The 14,446-nt window shown below is 40.4% G+C and overlaps 1 protein-coding gene across 1 annotated transcript in view; it reads left to right on the top strand.

The window, feature by feature from the left end:
- Positions 1-646: 646 nt before the first annotated feature.
- Positions 647-14,446, top strand: part of FDX1 (ferredoxin 1) — a 34,719-nt gene continuing 20,919 nt past the window's right edge. The window contains exons 1-2 of the mRNA XM_079707669.1: positions 647-849; positions 5,736-5,860. Coding sequence (XP_079563795.1) covers positions 662-849; positions 5,736-5,860 — 313 coding nt within the window. The 5' untranslated portion in view covers positions 647-661. The remainder of the gene's footprint in view (positions 850-5,735; positions 5,861-14,446) is intronic.

The raw sequence follows: 14,446 nt of genomic DNA, 5'->3' as shown, positions 1-14,446 counted from the left end.
TCAGGTGCTCAACGAGCATCTATTTGCCATTCAAAGCCTAGGATCATTATCTGCCTTCTTCGGTATCCTCGTTTATTCATTACCGTGATCATTTATAACTTTATAGTCATAGTTATTCTCCTGGGTGTCTGCCTATTGGCTTTCTGAAATTTCCCACTGTCCTTGTTGACAATGGCTATAATTCCCTTTTATCATAATTTTGAACTCCAAGTTGACAATCTCCCTTTTTTTTTTTTTTCTTAATGGGCAGGAGGAGGAGGGAAGCGCAGGACAAAAGAAAGTGGTTTAGTTAACTGGGGATTGTTTTACTGTATCTTTCCGTCAGACGTTCAGCTATCTTAAATTTTATTGTTCCTGCTTGGCAACTCCAGAAGCTAACAAAGCAGCAAGATCGATACAAAACCTGGTCAGTAGGTAGAACAACAGGGCGCGTAGCCCCGCCTCTATAACCACGCCCGGGAGGCGGGGCCGCTCTCGCGGCCCTCGTGACTTATAAGTCACCCGGAAGGCACGCCGCGCCTTGGCGGTGCACAGTGTAGGCCCTCGCCGGGACCCCGGGCGTCAGGCAGGCGCAGCATCAGCCCGCCCCCAGTGTTGGAGCCTCCCTCTCGTGGCCGCTGCCGTGCGGCCTGCGTCGCCTCCCGTAGTTATCCGACCGGCTATGGCCGCTCGTCTCCTGCGTGTTGGCTCCGCCGCCCTCGGCGACACAGCCGGCCGGTGGCTGCTCCTCGCCGGACCCCGCGCGGGAGCCGGCGGCCTCCGGGGGAGCCGGGGGCAGGGCGGGAGCCTGGGCGGCGGCGCAGCTGCGGCGACGCGGACGCTGAGCGTGTCGGCGCGCGCACGGAGCAGGTGAGGCGCGGGGGGCGCGTGGGCGTTCGGTCACTGGCAGAACGGCCGCACTTCTTCCGCCCGCTTTCCGGTTCCGTCGGCTTCTCCCGGCGACGGCGTGCGGGCCACACGACCGGCCCCGCCCGCCTCTTGCTCCGCCTTCTCCGTGTCCCCGGTTGGTCGCTCGGTGTGGTCGCGGCCTCCTTTCCTTACCGCTGCCAAGTTGCCATTCAGATCCACTGACGCCTGGCGGGGAATGGGGGCCCGGGACCCCCGATCTTCTTGTCCCAGTGCCCTCAGGAAAACCGGGCACTTTGCTGCCGCTGGTTCTCCGAGCGGTTTGGCGAGGATCTAACCTTTGTTATGCTCGAAACCGTGGTGACCTTCGTAAGATGCGCCCCGTTCGTGTCCTGGCCTGCAGTTTCTTACCGTGCCTTCCTCCTGCTAGGTCAGGACGATCTGTCTCCAAGTCCGTGTCCATTTAGGATCCACCCGCTCTGTCCCCGAGCTTCCCTCTTTGCTCTCTTCTGGTTGCTGTCGGGGTAAAAGCCCCTGCGTTGGGCTGGCAAGGCAGGGTTTTAAACTGGGCTTTGACACTTATTGTCCAGTTTGTCTAACGTCAGTGGAGGATAACAATCGTGTCGGCCTCACAGGATTATTTGAAGGACAAATGAGAGCATACAGGTAATGTAGGGAGTCTTGTGTCTGGCCCATAGCGAGGACTCAGTAGATCCCACCTGTTAGCATCAGCTGCCTCCTAGGCTCACAGCGTTGTGTTTTGTATTAAGTACCGAAAGAGGTGAGAGACAATTTGCGCAAAATATGTTGCAGTCTTATATTCTTGGGCAGATTCGTTTCTGAAAGACAGAATCCCCGTAGATATAATAGAAAATTTCCTCATAATTTCAGAGTATAGCACTGTGTTGGCGCCTTATTTAATGCAGGTCTCGGAACAGCTCTTTGACTCCCTGCTGTTGTGTAGCAGCAAGAAGGAGCTGCAGGGAGAAGGGGTTGGATTTGTATTCCTCTCTAGTTTCTTCTTCATGAGGTTCCTGAGAATAGGGTGGAGGAGTTACTCATCGTTTCCCCTGTAATCCCATAATATAGTGGGTGCTCAATATATTGTTGTTGCATGAACTGCGAGGGAGATAAGGGGGAAGGCAAGCAGGGGGTATTTGTCCCTGTTTCCGTTACAGTTTCCTGTCTTTGACCTTCCTCTGCCTGGATGCCTTGTTTTCTGCATTGTATGCTTTCTTGAAAATTTGTGTATAAATTGAGACATATATTGAACATATTTGTGTAACTAGTATTTAAAGGAACGATTGCTTTTGTAAATGGGAATTATATCCCCCAAACTTACTGTTTGAATTGGTACATCAAGTTGTCTTAAAGGGAAGCACATCTGTCTGTTCTCTTATAAACCTGCTTTCCCCCTCATTGGCACGGTTTCCATTGGTGGCCTGTGCTTCCTATTACAGACTTTGGAGCTACAACTAGGTTACAATAAGGTTTTCTGACTCTTATTATCTAAGACTTATGCTATCCAATATGGTCACTACTAACCACATGTAGTCATTTAAGTTTAAGATAATTAAAGTTAAATAAAATTAAAGAATCATTTTCCCAGTTCCATTGGCCACATTTCAAGTACTGGATAAACACATGTGGCTAGTAGCTACTATCTGGGACATCACAGCTATAGAACATCTCTGTTATTGCACAAAGTTTGGACAGAACAGTCTAGAAGCTGTAGTTCTGACTTTGAAGTTTAACATTTAGATAAGCTTTCAGTAATTGAGAGTCGAAAAACTCTTTTTACTGCAAAATACCCTGACATAGTACTTTATATTTTGTAGTGATTTAGGTTGCAAAGGGCTTTCACATGTATTATTTCCCTTGACTCTTAAGAAAATCCTCTGAGATAAGTGAGGTAGATAAACGAGAATAAAAATTTATATTAAGTAGCATGCAAAACTAGGACTAGAACTCACATAGTTTTTGTTTGTTTTTTGAGCACCATTAGTGTTGATAATTCTTTAGCCCATAGGGTCATTTGGAAGAGTTAAGGTGGCTATGGAAGTGGGGAGCCCTAGACGGGGCCCTTTTCTTGGACCAACTACCCCAGGCTACCCCACATAGTGAAAGGGTGGGCATCAACAGCTATAACTCCTCTCCCTATTAGAAGTCTGTTAAGAGCTTTACCACGGCAGCGCCTGGAGAGCTTTGTCAAAATATCTGCTGTGGTTGAGCAGAATAAATGGCGGTGCATAAAGGGTAAACAAGTGAAGAAAATAGTTGTTTGTGGTGCTGGCTAACTCATTGATGATGATAGAGGATTTAGAAGGATCCTAATTATTTCCCAGTGCATGAAATCTTATCCTTTTTGGGAACAGCTAGAAGCTTTTTGCTAGTTCTTAGAATTGGGGAAGAAAACTGTACAAACCCCACAAATACCACTTGTTAATAGTGAATGGATAAAGTTACCTGTATAAAGTGCATGTGTATAATGCTTTAAGGAACAAAATATTTCCACAAACTTTCTCTCCTTTAATCCTCTCAGCAGCTTGGTGAAGTCACTGTTATTGCCATTTTACCCATGGTCACCTAATGAGTATACGTATGTCAGAACCAGGGCTAGAATCTATGTCTTCTGACTCTTACATCTTATATTCCATACTTTCTCAGCTGCAAAATTACTTTTTCTCTCTCTTTTCTGCTTCCTCTCCTGTTCTTTGATAAACCTGTTATTACTCTTACTCTGCAGTTTTTTTTCTGGGGCTGTACACTTTTTCAATATGTAGCAGCAGTTCAGGCTCCTTAACAACAAAAGGACCGGGGCTTTAAATAAAAGTTATCAACCAGTGTTTGTTGAGCTCTACAGTATGTTAGGAATTTTGCATATGTTGTCAAAACTATGAGATAAATGTTACCCTGATTTTACAGAAGAGGAGTCTGATGTCAGAGTTGCAATTCCTTGGCTGTAGCTCATCTCTAGTGTGCTGCATAAGAGCAGCAGTGCCCAAACCTGCGGCCTTCAGTAGTGTGTATAAATGATGGAATTCTTTCTGCTGCATTTCTTGTACCTTAGGCTACCAGGCATTTTTTGATGTCAAGTCTCTAGGCTTCTGCAGGGCTCAGACCCACATTTCCATCAGGCTTCTGGACATTTGCATCTGTTTATTATTAAATCAAACAGGTCTAAAGTTGAACTCATTTCCAATCTTCCCCAAAGCTCCTTCTCCTCCTAAGTTAACCTTAAGTTAAACTGTACTCCCTCATTGTCGGAGCTAGAAATTTCAACATTATTTCTTCCCTCTCCAAAACCTTTTAATTCTGCCTCCTGAATATTTCTCAAATTAGTGTCTCCTACGTCCTTGCTTTGTTTATGCCCTTTCAATAACCTCCAGTGTGGTCTCCCTGCCTCCAGAGTATCTTCATTCCTAGTCATTTTTCTTCGAAAAAATAGCAGTTGCCTAGTTGAAAATCACGAATGTTTGGGAATACTTGCTTTAAAGAATTTTTTGCTACGAAAAGAAGTCGGAGAGCACATGCCCATTTAAGGGACATTCTCTCTCTCTTTCTCTCTCTCTCTCTCTCTCTCACACACACACACACACACACACTTCTGATCAAAATTTTTAATTACTAGGATCCTCATTTTTCAGCATTAAGTTATTAAGGACGAATTATCTGATAAGGCCTCAGCTGCCTTGTTTGGGAAATGAGATGATGGACTTGGTAATTTGCAAGATATTTATAGCTCTGAAATTATGTAATTCTAGGTTTTATTTACACTAAACGTTTTCTTTGATGGACTATTACCATCTATTGGCAGTAGTGAAAATTAAAACTAATTCGTTTAATCTGAAGTACATCTTTTCAAATTGTGAGGTAAAAATTTAAATGACCAGTAGCGGAGGATAAGTATCTAGTTGATAATATGATTTCTTTTTTTTTGTTTTTTTGCTCTACGCGGGCCTCTCACTGCTGTGGCCTCTCCCGTTGCGTAGCACAGGCTCCGGACGCGCAGGCTCAGTGGCCATGGCTCACGGGCCCAGCCGCTCCGCGGCATGTGGGATCTTCCCGGACCGGGGCACGAACCTGTGTCCCCTGCATCGGCAGGCGGACTCGCAACCACTGCGCCACCAGGGAAGCCCAATAATAATATGATTTCTTTTCCCAAAGTTTGGACTGATGTTTGTGAGAAGGGTAAGAAATTTAAGTTAGTTAGCTAACTGATAACTAGCTGATAGATCCTATAGTAATGAAACATGTAAGGAGGTATTATATTTATTTTCCCACATATTCAAGCAAAGAAAACCTTTTTTCTAGTCCCTTTGTGTTTCGAGTACACTATATGGACCAAAATGAGATGTTCAAATACTCAGAAAACTATCAAACTGCTGGCTCTCAGTGACTGTACTTATGAGACACTTGCATAACAATTGCCTTATCAATAGCAGAATGATTTGTTTTTAAAGCTCTCCACAACCGTCAGCTAGTCTTTTAGGGACACATTCATAGAGACATTGTTTTTCAGAGAGCTATCTAAGAGCAAAGCAAACTTCACGAGTGATAATGATTGCTAAGCATTTCATGTAACTGTGACCTGACAGTGACCACTGGGGAGACACATACTACAGGTGGCTTTGATAGTGACGTACTTGCTATTTAAGGTGGCAGAGCTTCCCTCCTGGTAGGTGGGCAGATAGATAATGCCTGTGATTTGTGGTGTCTCCTTCCCAAATAAACTTGGGAAAGAAAAGAAAATACTGTAAAGGAGGATATTTGCACGCACACAGACACACACATAACCTATTTTTTTGGCGTTACAGGTTCTTAGAACAATTTTTTTAAGGTATCTTTTGAAATTACTAAAAATAATAAAGGACTGCTTCCTTTTCCAGCTCAGAAGATAAAATAACAGTCCACTTTATAAACCGTGACGGTGAAACATTAACAAGCAAAGGAAAAGTTGGTGACACTCTACTAGATGTTGTGGTTGAAAATAATCTTGATATTGATGGTTTTGGTGAGTATGGAACATTCTTTAAAATTTATAAGTGAAACTATTGAATAGGTTTCAGCTTTGTTTTTTCGAAGAATTTTAACTAGAGTATGCTAAGTGAAATATTAAAATTCAGGATGTATTAGTATTATATTCTCACCTATAAAGAATAAGTGACACCGTGTTTCTCTTCTTTGAACATTTAATTAGCTATATGCCCCAAAGTCTGTTGCTTCATTACCTTACTGATTACGTGTGCAATGCAAAGCTGGGAGTAGGAAGTGGAATTGAAAGATACCAGGTTGAGATAATAAATGTCATATCCCGTGGGTAGTTAAATCATTTTAAGTTAGTCTTTTTTTAAGCTTTTTATTTTGAAATAATCTTAGACTTATAGAAAAGTTGCAAAAATAGTACAGAGTTTCTGTATAATCTTCACTCAGCTTCCCCTGCTGTGAACAATTTATATAACCATAATACCACAGTCAAAACACCGAAATTAACATTGGTTCAATAATTAAAAAACTACAGATTTATAGAATTTTGCTAGCTTTTCCACTGATGTCTCTGTTTTGGGATTCAATCCAGGATCCCACATTGCATTTAGTTATCGTATCTCCTTAGTCTCCTTCAGTCTGACATTTCCTCAGTCTTATTTTTCATGACCTTGATACTTTTGAAAAGTACTGGTAAGTATTTTGTAAAATGTTTCTCAATTTGGGTTTGATGGGTGTTTTCTTTTTCTTTTAATTTAAATTTTAAAAAAATATTTTATTTATTTATTTATGTATGTCTGTGCCATGTGGCTTATGGGATCTTAGTTCCCGACAGGGATTGAACCTGGGCCTTTGGCAGTGAAAGCATCGAGTCCTAACCACTGGACTGCCAGGGAATTCCCAGACTGGTGTTTTCTTAATTACATTGAACTTATGCATTCTTTTTATTTTAAGTGAGTTTTATTTTACTTACTACTTTCATATTTTATTTTATTTTATTTTGAGATATAATTGACATGTTAGTTCCAGGTATACAACATAATGGTTTGATATTTGTATACACTGTGAAGTGATCACCTGAACAGTAAGTCTAGTTAGCATTCATCACCATACGTAGTCTTGAACGTCAACTCAACTTCCTAGAAAGGGTAATTAATCTACCTCTTACTAGAGAAGGAAGTGTTTTGTTTAGAAAGTTTTCATTTCTAGGCTTTTGACCATATTCCTTAACCACTCACACAAAGCCCATGTCCTGGAAGCTGCCATCTTAGAGCTCAGGGATACCCTGTATATCACTTGTCAGTTTTGCTCGAGCATCCTCGCTATCTAGAACGGTGGTTCTTTAAGAGGGTTCCATCAGTGTCACTTGGGAAATGCACATTCTCAGGCCCCACTCCAGATCTACTGATTCAGAAAGTCTGGGGTGTGGCCCAGAAATGTGTGTTTTAACAAGCCCTCCATGTGATTTAGTTGCATGTTAAAGTTTGAGAACCATTGGTCTGCAGTCAGGTCCAAGGAGCATATCTGATTATTCTTCTTTCAAGGCACTGTTCACATTGCACTTTTAAGAACACTTTTCAGATCAGAATTATTTCTCCTCCTCCATTTTCCCATGATATATTAAATATACTTCTCTATGTTAATGTTCATCTCAGTTTTCCTTTTTAGAGGGAATATCCCTTTCCTTTATTAGAGTTTGTGCTTTTGGAAGACTGTTATCACTCAGGTAACCAGAGTTGGCAGTCAATAATATTTGCTGAATTTCTGAATCTAATGTCAGTTTCAGGGATAACTGTAACAACTACCATTTGAGTGCATACTACATCCCAGCATATGTTATCTATTATTGTAACAACTCTAAGAGGTAGATTTTTTTTAACTTCCACTTTATAGATGAAGAAACTAAAGTTCAGAGAAATTAATGTTCCCTGGGTCATACAGGTAGCAAGTGAGAAGGCTAAGGTTCAAACCTAAGTCTCTCTAACTCCTAAACCTCTGCTTTTTCCTTTATGCCTTTTTCTCTAAGAAGCATCTTTCCTTTGTGAACACTTGTTACAGAAATTAGGTGATGAAATAGTTGATATAATTCTAGTTTTAAGGAATTTTTTACTCTAATTCAGTGGTTCTAGGCTAGGACTGAGTTTCAGAATTCTGCAGAACTTTAAAAAATGTTACATCCTTGATGGTAAGGGAGAAAGGGAAGTTGTGCAGGTATCCTTTTAAAAAGCTCCACATGGTTCAGATCCATACCATGGTTAAGAGCAACTAATTTATGGAAAAAAACCCATTGATAATTTATATATATATTCTATAAAATTTATATATAATTGATCTCCCTCATGAGTTCCTGTTCAGCAACACTTTTGACTAAGCTGAGTTTCTCTGAATTATTCTCTCACAAATGAAAAGTAGTACATTGCACAGTAATTGAGAATAGACTCTGGAATCAGACAAACTGTGGTTCATAAACCAACATTGTCACTTACTAGCCATGAGACCTGGAGCAAGCTACTTTATGTCGGTATGCCTCAGTTTGCTCTTCTGTAAAATAGGATTGTAATAGTTCTAACCTCATAGGGTTGTTAAAGATTAAATAGGGTATTGGAAGTGAAGTGCTTAGCATAGTGGCTACGTTGGTAAGAACAGTAGGATTTGTGGCATTTTAACTTGCCCTATTCGCCTTCTCCTTTCCCCAGTTCAACAGTAGCTTTAAAAACCAGCAGCCTTGTGGCCACTGGAGGGGCAAACTGGTTTGAGTTCCTCAGAAGATCCCATCTCCAGAACGTTGTCACTTGTCTTGCAGCTTCTCAGAAAAGCTCTGTTCCAGGGAGTTGTTATTTGACCTGCCTCAGAGATTGCTCTGTGGGGAGTCTCTGTCCCTAGGACTTCCATCTAAAATAATTACCTGCAGTTGTTGAACACTGTGCTGCCTGAGGCTGTGATGCCACTTGGAGCAAAGAGCCTGGCCAAAAATCTAAAAGGAAGATCTGGGGAGCGAGATGTCTGTAGTGGGCTTTGAAATGCTTCAGGGATCTAGAAGGCCACGCACAAATGCAGGACTGTGTTTGTGCCCAGGAAAGACCCGACAGGGCCCCAGTCTCTCATCTCTGGCTGACTTTGAGGTCCCATGCAGGTGAAGGCCAAGACAGACATGTAGACTGCTTGAACACTAAAGGTGTGCCTAATCACGCACAGAGCTCCTCAGCAAAGGGTAGAAGCCATATTGGTTCAGAAAACTGAAGGAAACCTCCATCCAGTCATGTAGCTAACCAGTAAGCTCACTGAGTGGAGACATTGGTGGTCACATGCTACAGGGAATACAGACCTCAGAGTTAGTCTGGGAAAGTCACTAGAGAAACAAATAGCAACAACAAAAACCAAAAAGCCAGCCACAACAACAAACCCAGGGGAGACAGTGGTGATCTGACTTCCAGAGTTACCATATTATATTACTTAGAATGTCCACTTGGCAATAAAAAAATTCAAGACACCCAAAGAAACAGGAAAGTATGGTCCATACTCAGACAAAAAAAACAAAAAAACAAAACAGTCAATAGAGACTGTCCCCAAGGAGACCCAGGTATTAGACTTACTAGGCAAAGATGTTAAATCAGCTGTTATAAAAGTTCAGAGAGCTTAAGGAAAGTATGTGGAGATATTCTTGGGCCTTTGCACATCTGTGTGTGTGGACCCTGTTACCACTCTGTATAAGGGTATGTAAAAGAAATAGTGAACTTTGTTCCTGCCCTTGAGAAAGCTGATCTCTTGTGCTCTGGGAAGGCTAATGTGGAGGCTGTGAACCAGTAAATCTCTTTCTATAAATTTCTCCACAGATTCCATCTCAGCTTTAGGAAAGGACATGTATACTAGGCTGTTTACTGCAAAGATGTTTGTAACAGCGAAAGATTTGAAAGAAGCAAATGCCCATCAATAGAGGACTGATATATATAGTCCTACAAGGGGATACTATATGGCTGTGTTTAAAAAAGAAAAAAAATCTCTGAAAGGAGTCTTAAAAACAAATATCAGTGATTACCTGTTGATAGGAGGGAGGCAGAGGGGAGACTTTAAGTGCCATGGTGTATTTAATCCATCTCTTTCTTTGGACATTTAGGTGGCTTCCAGTTTTCAACTATTGTAAATAACCTTAAGGTGAATGTCCCCAGAAATACCTTTCTGTGTTTATGTTCTATAATTTTCTTGCATTGAATTCCTGGGGATGGAATTACTTAGTAAACTTTGTTTTATAAATTGTTTGCTCAAACTGTTTGCCGTTTTTCAGATGAGGTATTGCTTATTTTCAGCTGTTAGGAAAGGCTCTTTAAATGTGCAAAAAAAAAAAAAAAGAAAATTAATTTTAAACATTTATTTGAAAGGCTTTTAACTTCTATTTTATATGAAGCTACATTCAGTAGCTACATAAAGTATTTTACATTACTTTATTTATAGTAGATAATTTTCATAAGTTGCTTTCCATTGCTTTGAAACAAAAGTGTAAGTATTTTGACCTTAATACTTGAAAGTATCTTTAAAATTTTTTTTTTTTTAGATGTTGGGGGTAGGAGTTTATTAATTACTTAATTTATTTTTGCTGTGTTGGGTCTTCGTTTCTGTGCGAGGGCTTTCTCTAGTTGTGGCAAGCGGGGGCCACTCTTCATCACGGTGCGCGGGTGTCTCACTATTGTAGCCTCTCTTGCTGCGGAGCACAGGCTCCAGACGTGCAGGCTCAGTAGTTGTGGCTCATGGGCCTAGTTGCTCCGCAGCATGTGGGATCCTCTCAGATCAGGGCTTGAACCCGTGTTCTCTGCATTAGCAGGCAGATTCTCAACGACTGCGCCACCAGGGAAGCCCTAAAATTTTTAAAAAGTATTTTTCTTTAATTTTTAAAAGGTATATATTGTAGTACACTGTTTTTCAAACTGCAGGTTGCAACCATTTGTGGGTCATATAATCAACTTAATAGCTTTCAACTAGAATTTAAAGTAATTAAAAAGAACATGTAAAAACACACTGTCTTTTGTATTATTCCATGAAATGCTTGTTTAGTTATTTTACAAAGTATATGTATACTAGGTTGTGATGTAAAATAGAACTCAAAATTAAAACATTCTTTTTGGAAGCCATTGGTTAGAATGATTGAGAATGGAGTCTTCCTGCCTGGATATGTTCCCCAGCTCTGTCACTTTGCCAGCTTTGTGATCTTGGGTTAGGTCTCTAACCCCTTCATACCTTGTCTCCTTAAGGGTAAAATGGGAATAATGTTAGTATCTACCTCGTAAGGTTGCTGTAAAGATCCAATGAGTTTATCTAAGCAAGGCTAAATGGATGTTAGCTATTTTTGTTAACATAGTTATTACTACAGGCTCATTGTTCATTATAACAAATTTAAGAAGTACATTAAAAAAATCAGAACTTCCTATAGTTTTTATTTTTCTTTTGGGGGGAGAGATTTTTTTTTCTTGAATTTTTGAATTTATTTTATTTATCTTTTTATACAGCAGATTCTTATTAGTTATCCATTTTATACATAATAGTGTATATATGTCAATCCCAATCTCCCAATTCATCACACCACCACACCCAACCCCCGCCGCTTTCCCCCTTTGGTGTTCATACGTTTGTTCTCTACATCTGTGTCTCAATTTCTGCCCTGCAAACCGGTTCATCTGTACCATTTTTCTGCGTTCTACGTATATGCGCTAATATGCGATATTTTTCTCTTTTTGACTTCACTCTGTATGACAGTCTCTAGATTCATCCACGTCTCTACAAATGACCCAATTTCCTTCCTTTTTATGGCTGAGTAATATTCCATTGTATATATGTAACACATCTTTTTTATCCATTCGTCTCTCGATAGGCATTTAGGTTGCTTCCGTGACCTGGCTATTGTAAATAGTGCTTCAGTGAACATTGGGGTGCATGTGTCTTTTTGAATTATGGTTTTCTCTGTGTATATGCCCAGTAGTGGGATTGCTGGGTCATATGGTAATTCTATTTTTAGTTTTTCGAGGGACCTCCATACTGTTCTCCATAGTGGCTGTATCAATTTACATTCCCACCAACAGTGCAAGAGGACTACCTTTCTACACACCCTCTCCAGCATTTGTTGTTTGTAGATTTTCTGAAGATGCCCATTCTAACTGGTGTGAGGCGATACCTCATTGTAGTTTTGATTTGCATTTCTCTAATAATTAGTGATGTTGAGCAGCTATTCATGTGCTTCTTGGCCATCTGTATGTCTTCTTTGGAGAAATGTCTGTTTAGGTCTTCTGCCCATTTTTTGATTGGGTTGTTTGTTTTTTTAATGTTGGGCTGCCAGAGCTGTTTATATATTTTGGAGATTAATCCTTTGTCCATTGAAACGTTTGCAAATATTTTCTCTCATTCGGAGGGTTATCTTTTCGTCTTGTTTGTAGTTTCCTTTGCTTTGCAAAACTTTTACGTTTCATTAGGTCCCATTTGTTTATTTTTGTTTTAATTTCCATTACTCTAGGAGGTGGATCAAAAAAGATCTTGCTGTAATTTATGTCAAAGAGAGTTCTTCCTATGTTTTCCTCTAAGAGTTTTATAGTGTCCAGTGTTACATTCAGGTCTCTAATCCATTTTGAGTTTATTTTTGTGTATGGTGTTAGGGAGTGTTCTAATTTCATTCTTTTACATGTAACTGTCCAGTTTTCCCAGCACCACTTTTTTTCTTTTTTTTTTTTTGCGATACGTGGGCCTCTCACTGTTGTGGCCTCTCCCATTGTGGAGCACAGGCTCCGGTCACACAGGCTCAGCGGCCATGGCTCACGGGCCCAGCCACTCTGCAGCATGTGGGAGATCCCGGACCGGGGCATGAACCCGTGTCCCCTGCATCGGCAGGCGGACTCTCAACCACTGCGCCACCAGGGAAGCCCCCAGCACCACTTATTGAAGAGACTGTCTTTTCTCCATTGTATATCCTTGCCTCCTTTGTCATACATTAATTGACCATAGGTGCGTGGGTTTATCTCTGGGCTTTCTATCCTGTTCCTTTGATCTATATTTCTGTTTTTGTGCCAGTACCATATTGTCTTGATTACTGTAGCTTTGTAGTATAGTCTGAAGTCAGGGAGTCTGATTCCTCCAGCTCCGTTTTTTTCCCTTAAGACTGCTTTGGCTGCTTGGGTCTTTTGTCTCTCCATACAGATTTTAAGGTTTTTTGTTCTACTTCTGTAAAAAATGCCATTGGTAATTTGGTAGGGATTGCATTGAATCTGTAGATTGCTTTGGGTAGTGTAGTCATTTTCACAGTATTGATTTTTCCAATCCAAGAACATGATATATCTCTCCATCTGTTTGGTATCATCTTTAATTTCTTTCATCAGTGTCTTATAGTTTTCTGCATACAGGTCTTTTGTCTCCCTAGGTAGGTTTATTCCTAGGTATTTTATTCTTTTTGTTGCAGTGGTAAATGGGAGTGTCTCCTTAATTTCTCTTTCAGATTTTTCATCATTAGTGTATAGAAATGCAAGAGATTTCTGTGCATTAATTTTGTATCCTGCAACTTTACCAAATTCATTGATTAGCTCTAGTAGTTTTCTGGTGGCATCTTTAAGATTCTCTGTATAGTATCATGTCATCTGCAAACAGTGACAGTTTTACTCTTCTTTTCCAATTTGTATTCCTTTTATTTCTTTTTCTTCTCTGATTGCCATGGCTAGGACTTCCAAAACTGTGTTGAATAATAGTGGTGAGAGTGGATATCCTTGTCTTGTTCCTGATCTTAGAGGAGATGCTTTCAGTTTTTCACCACTGAGATTGATGTTTGCTGTGGGTTTGTCATATATGGCCTTTATTATTTTGAGGTAGGTTCCCTCTATGCCCACTTTCTGGAGAGTTTTTATCATAAATGGGTGTTGAATTTTCTCTAAAGCTTTTTCTGCATCTATTGAGATGATCATACGGTTTTTCTTCTTCAGTTTGTTAATGTGTATCACATTGATTGATTTGCGTATATTGAAGAATCCTTGCATTCCTGGGATAAATCCCACTTGATCATGGTGTATGATCCTTTTAATGTGTTGTTGGATTCGGTTTGCTACTATTTTGAGGATTTTTGCATCTATATTCATCAGTGATATTGGTCTGTAATTTTCTTTTTTTGTAGTATCTTTGCCTGGTTTTGGGATCAGGGGGATGGTGGCCTCATAGGATGAGTTTGGGAGTGTTCCTTCCTCTGCAGTTTTTTGGAAGAGTTTGAGAAGGATGGGTGTTAGCTCTTCTCTAAATGTTTGATAGAATTCACCTGTGAAGCCATCTGGCCCTGGGCTTTTGTTTGTTGGAAGATTTTTAATCACAGTTTCTATTTCATTCCTTGTGATTGGTCTGTTCATATTTTCTATTTCTTCCTGGTTCAGTCATGGAAGGATATACCTTTCTAAGAATTTGTCCGTTTTATTGGCATAGAGTTGCTTGTAGTAGTCTCTTAGGATGCTTTGTATTTCTGCGGTGTCTGTTGTAACTTCTCCTTTTTCATTTCTAATTTTATTGATTTGAATCCTCTCCCTCTTTTTTTGATGAGTCTGGCTAATGGTTTATCCAATTTTATCTTCTCAAAGAATCAGCTTTTAGTTTTATTGATCTTTGC

The sequence above is a fragment of the Hyperoodon ampullatus genome, assembly GCF_949752795.1.
Source record: "Hyperoodon ampullatus genome assembly, chromosome: 7".
Classification (NCBI taxonomy): Eukaryota; Metazoa; Chordata; class Mammalia; order Artiodactyla; family Ziphiidae; genus Hyperoodon; species Hyperoodon ampullatus.
This window is presented reverse-complemented; position numbering and strand designations above follow the sequence as displayed.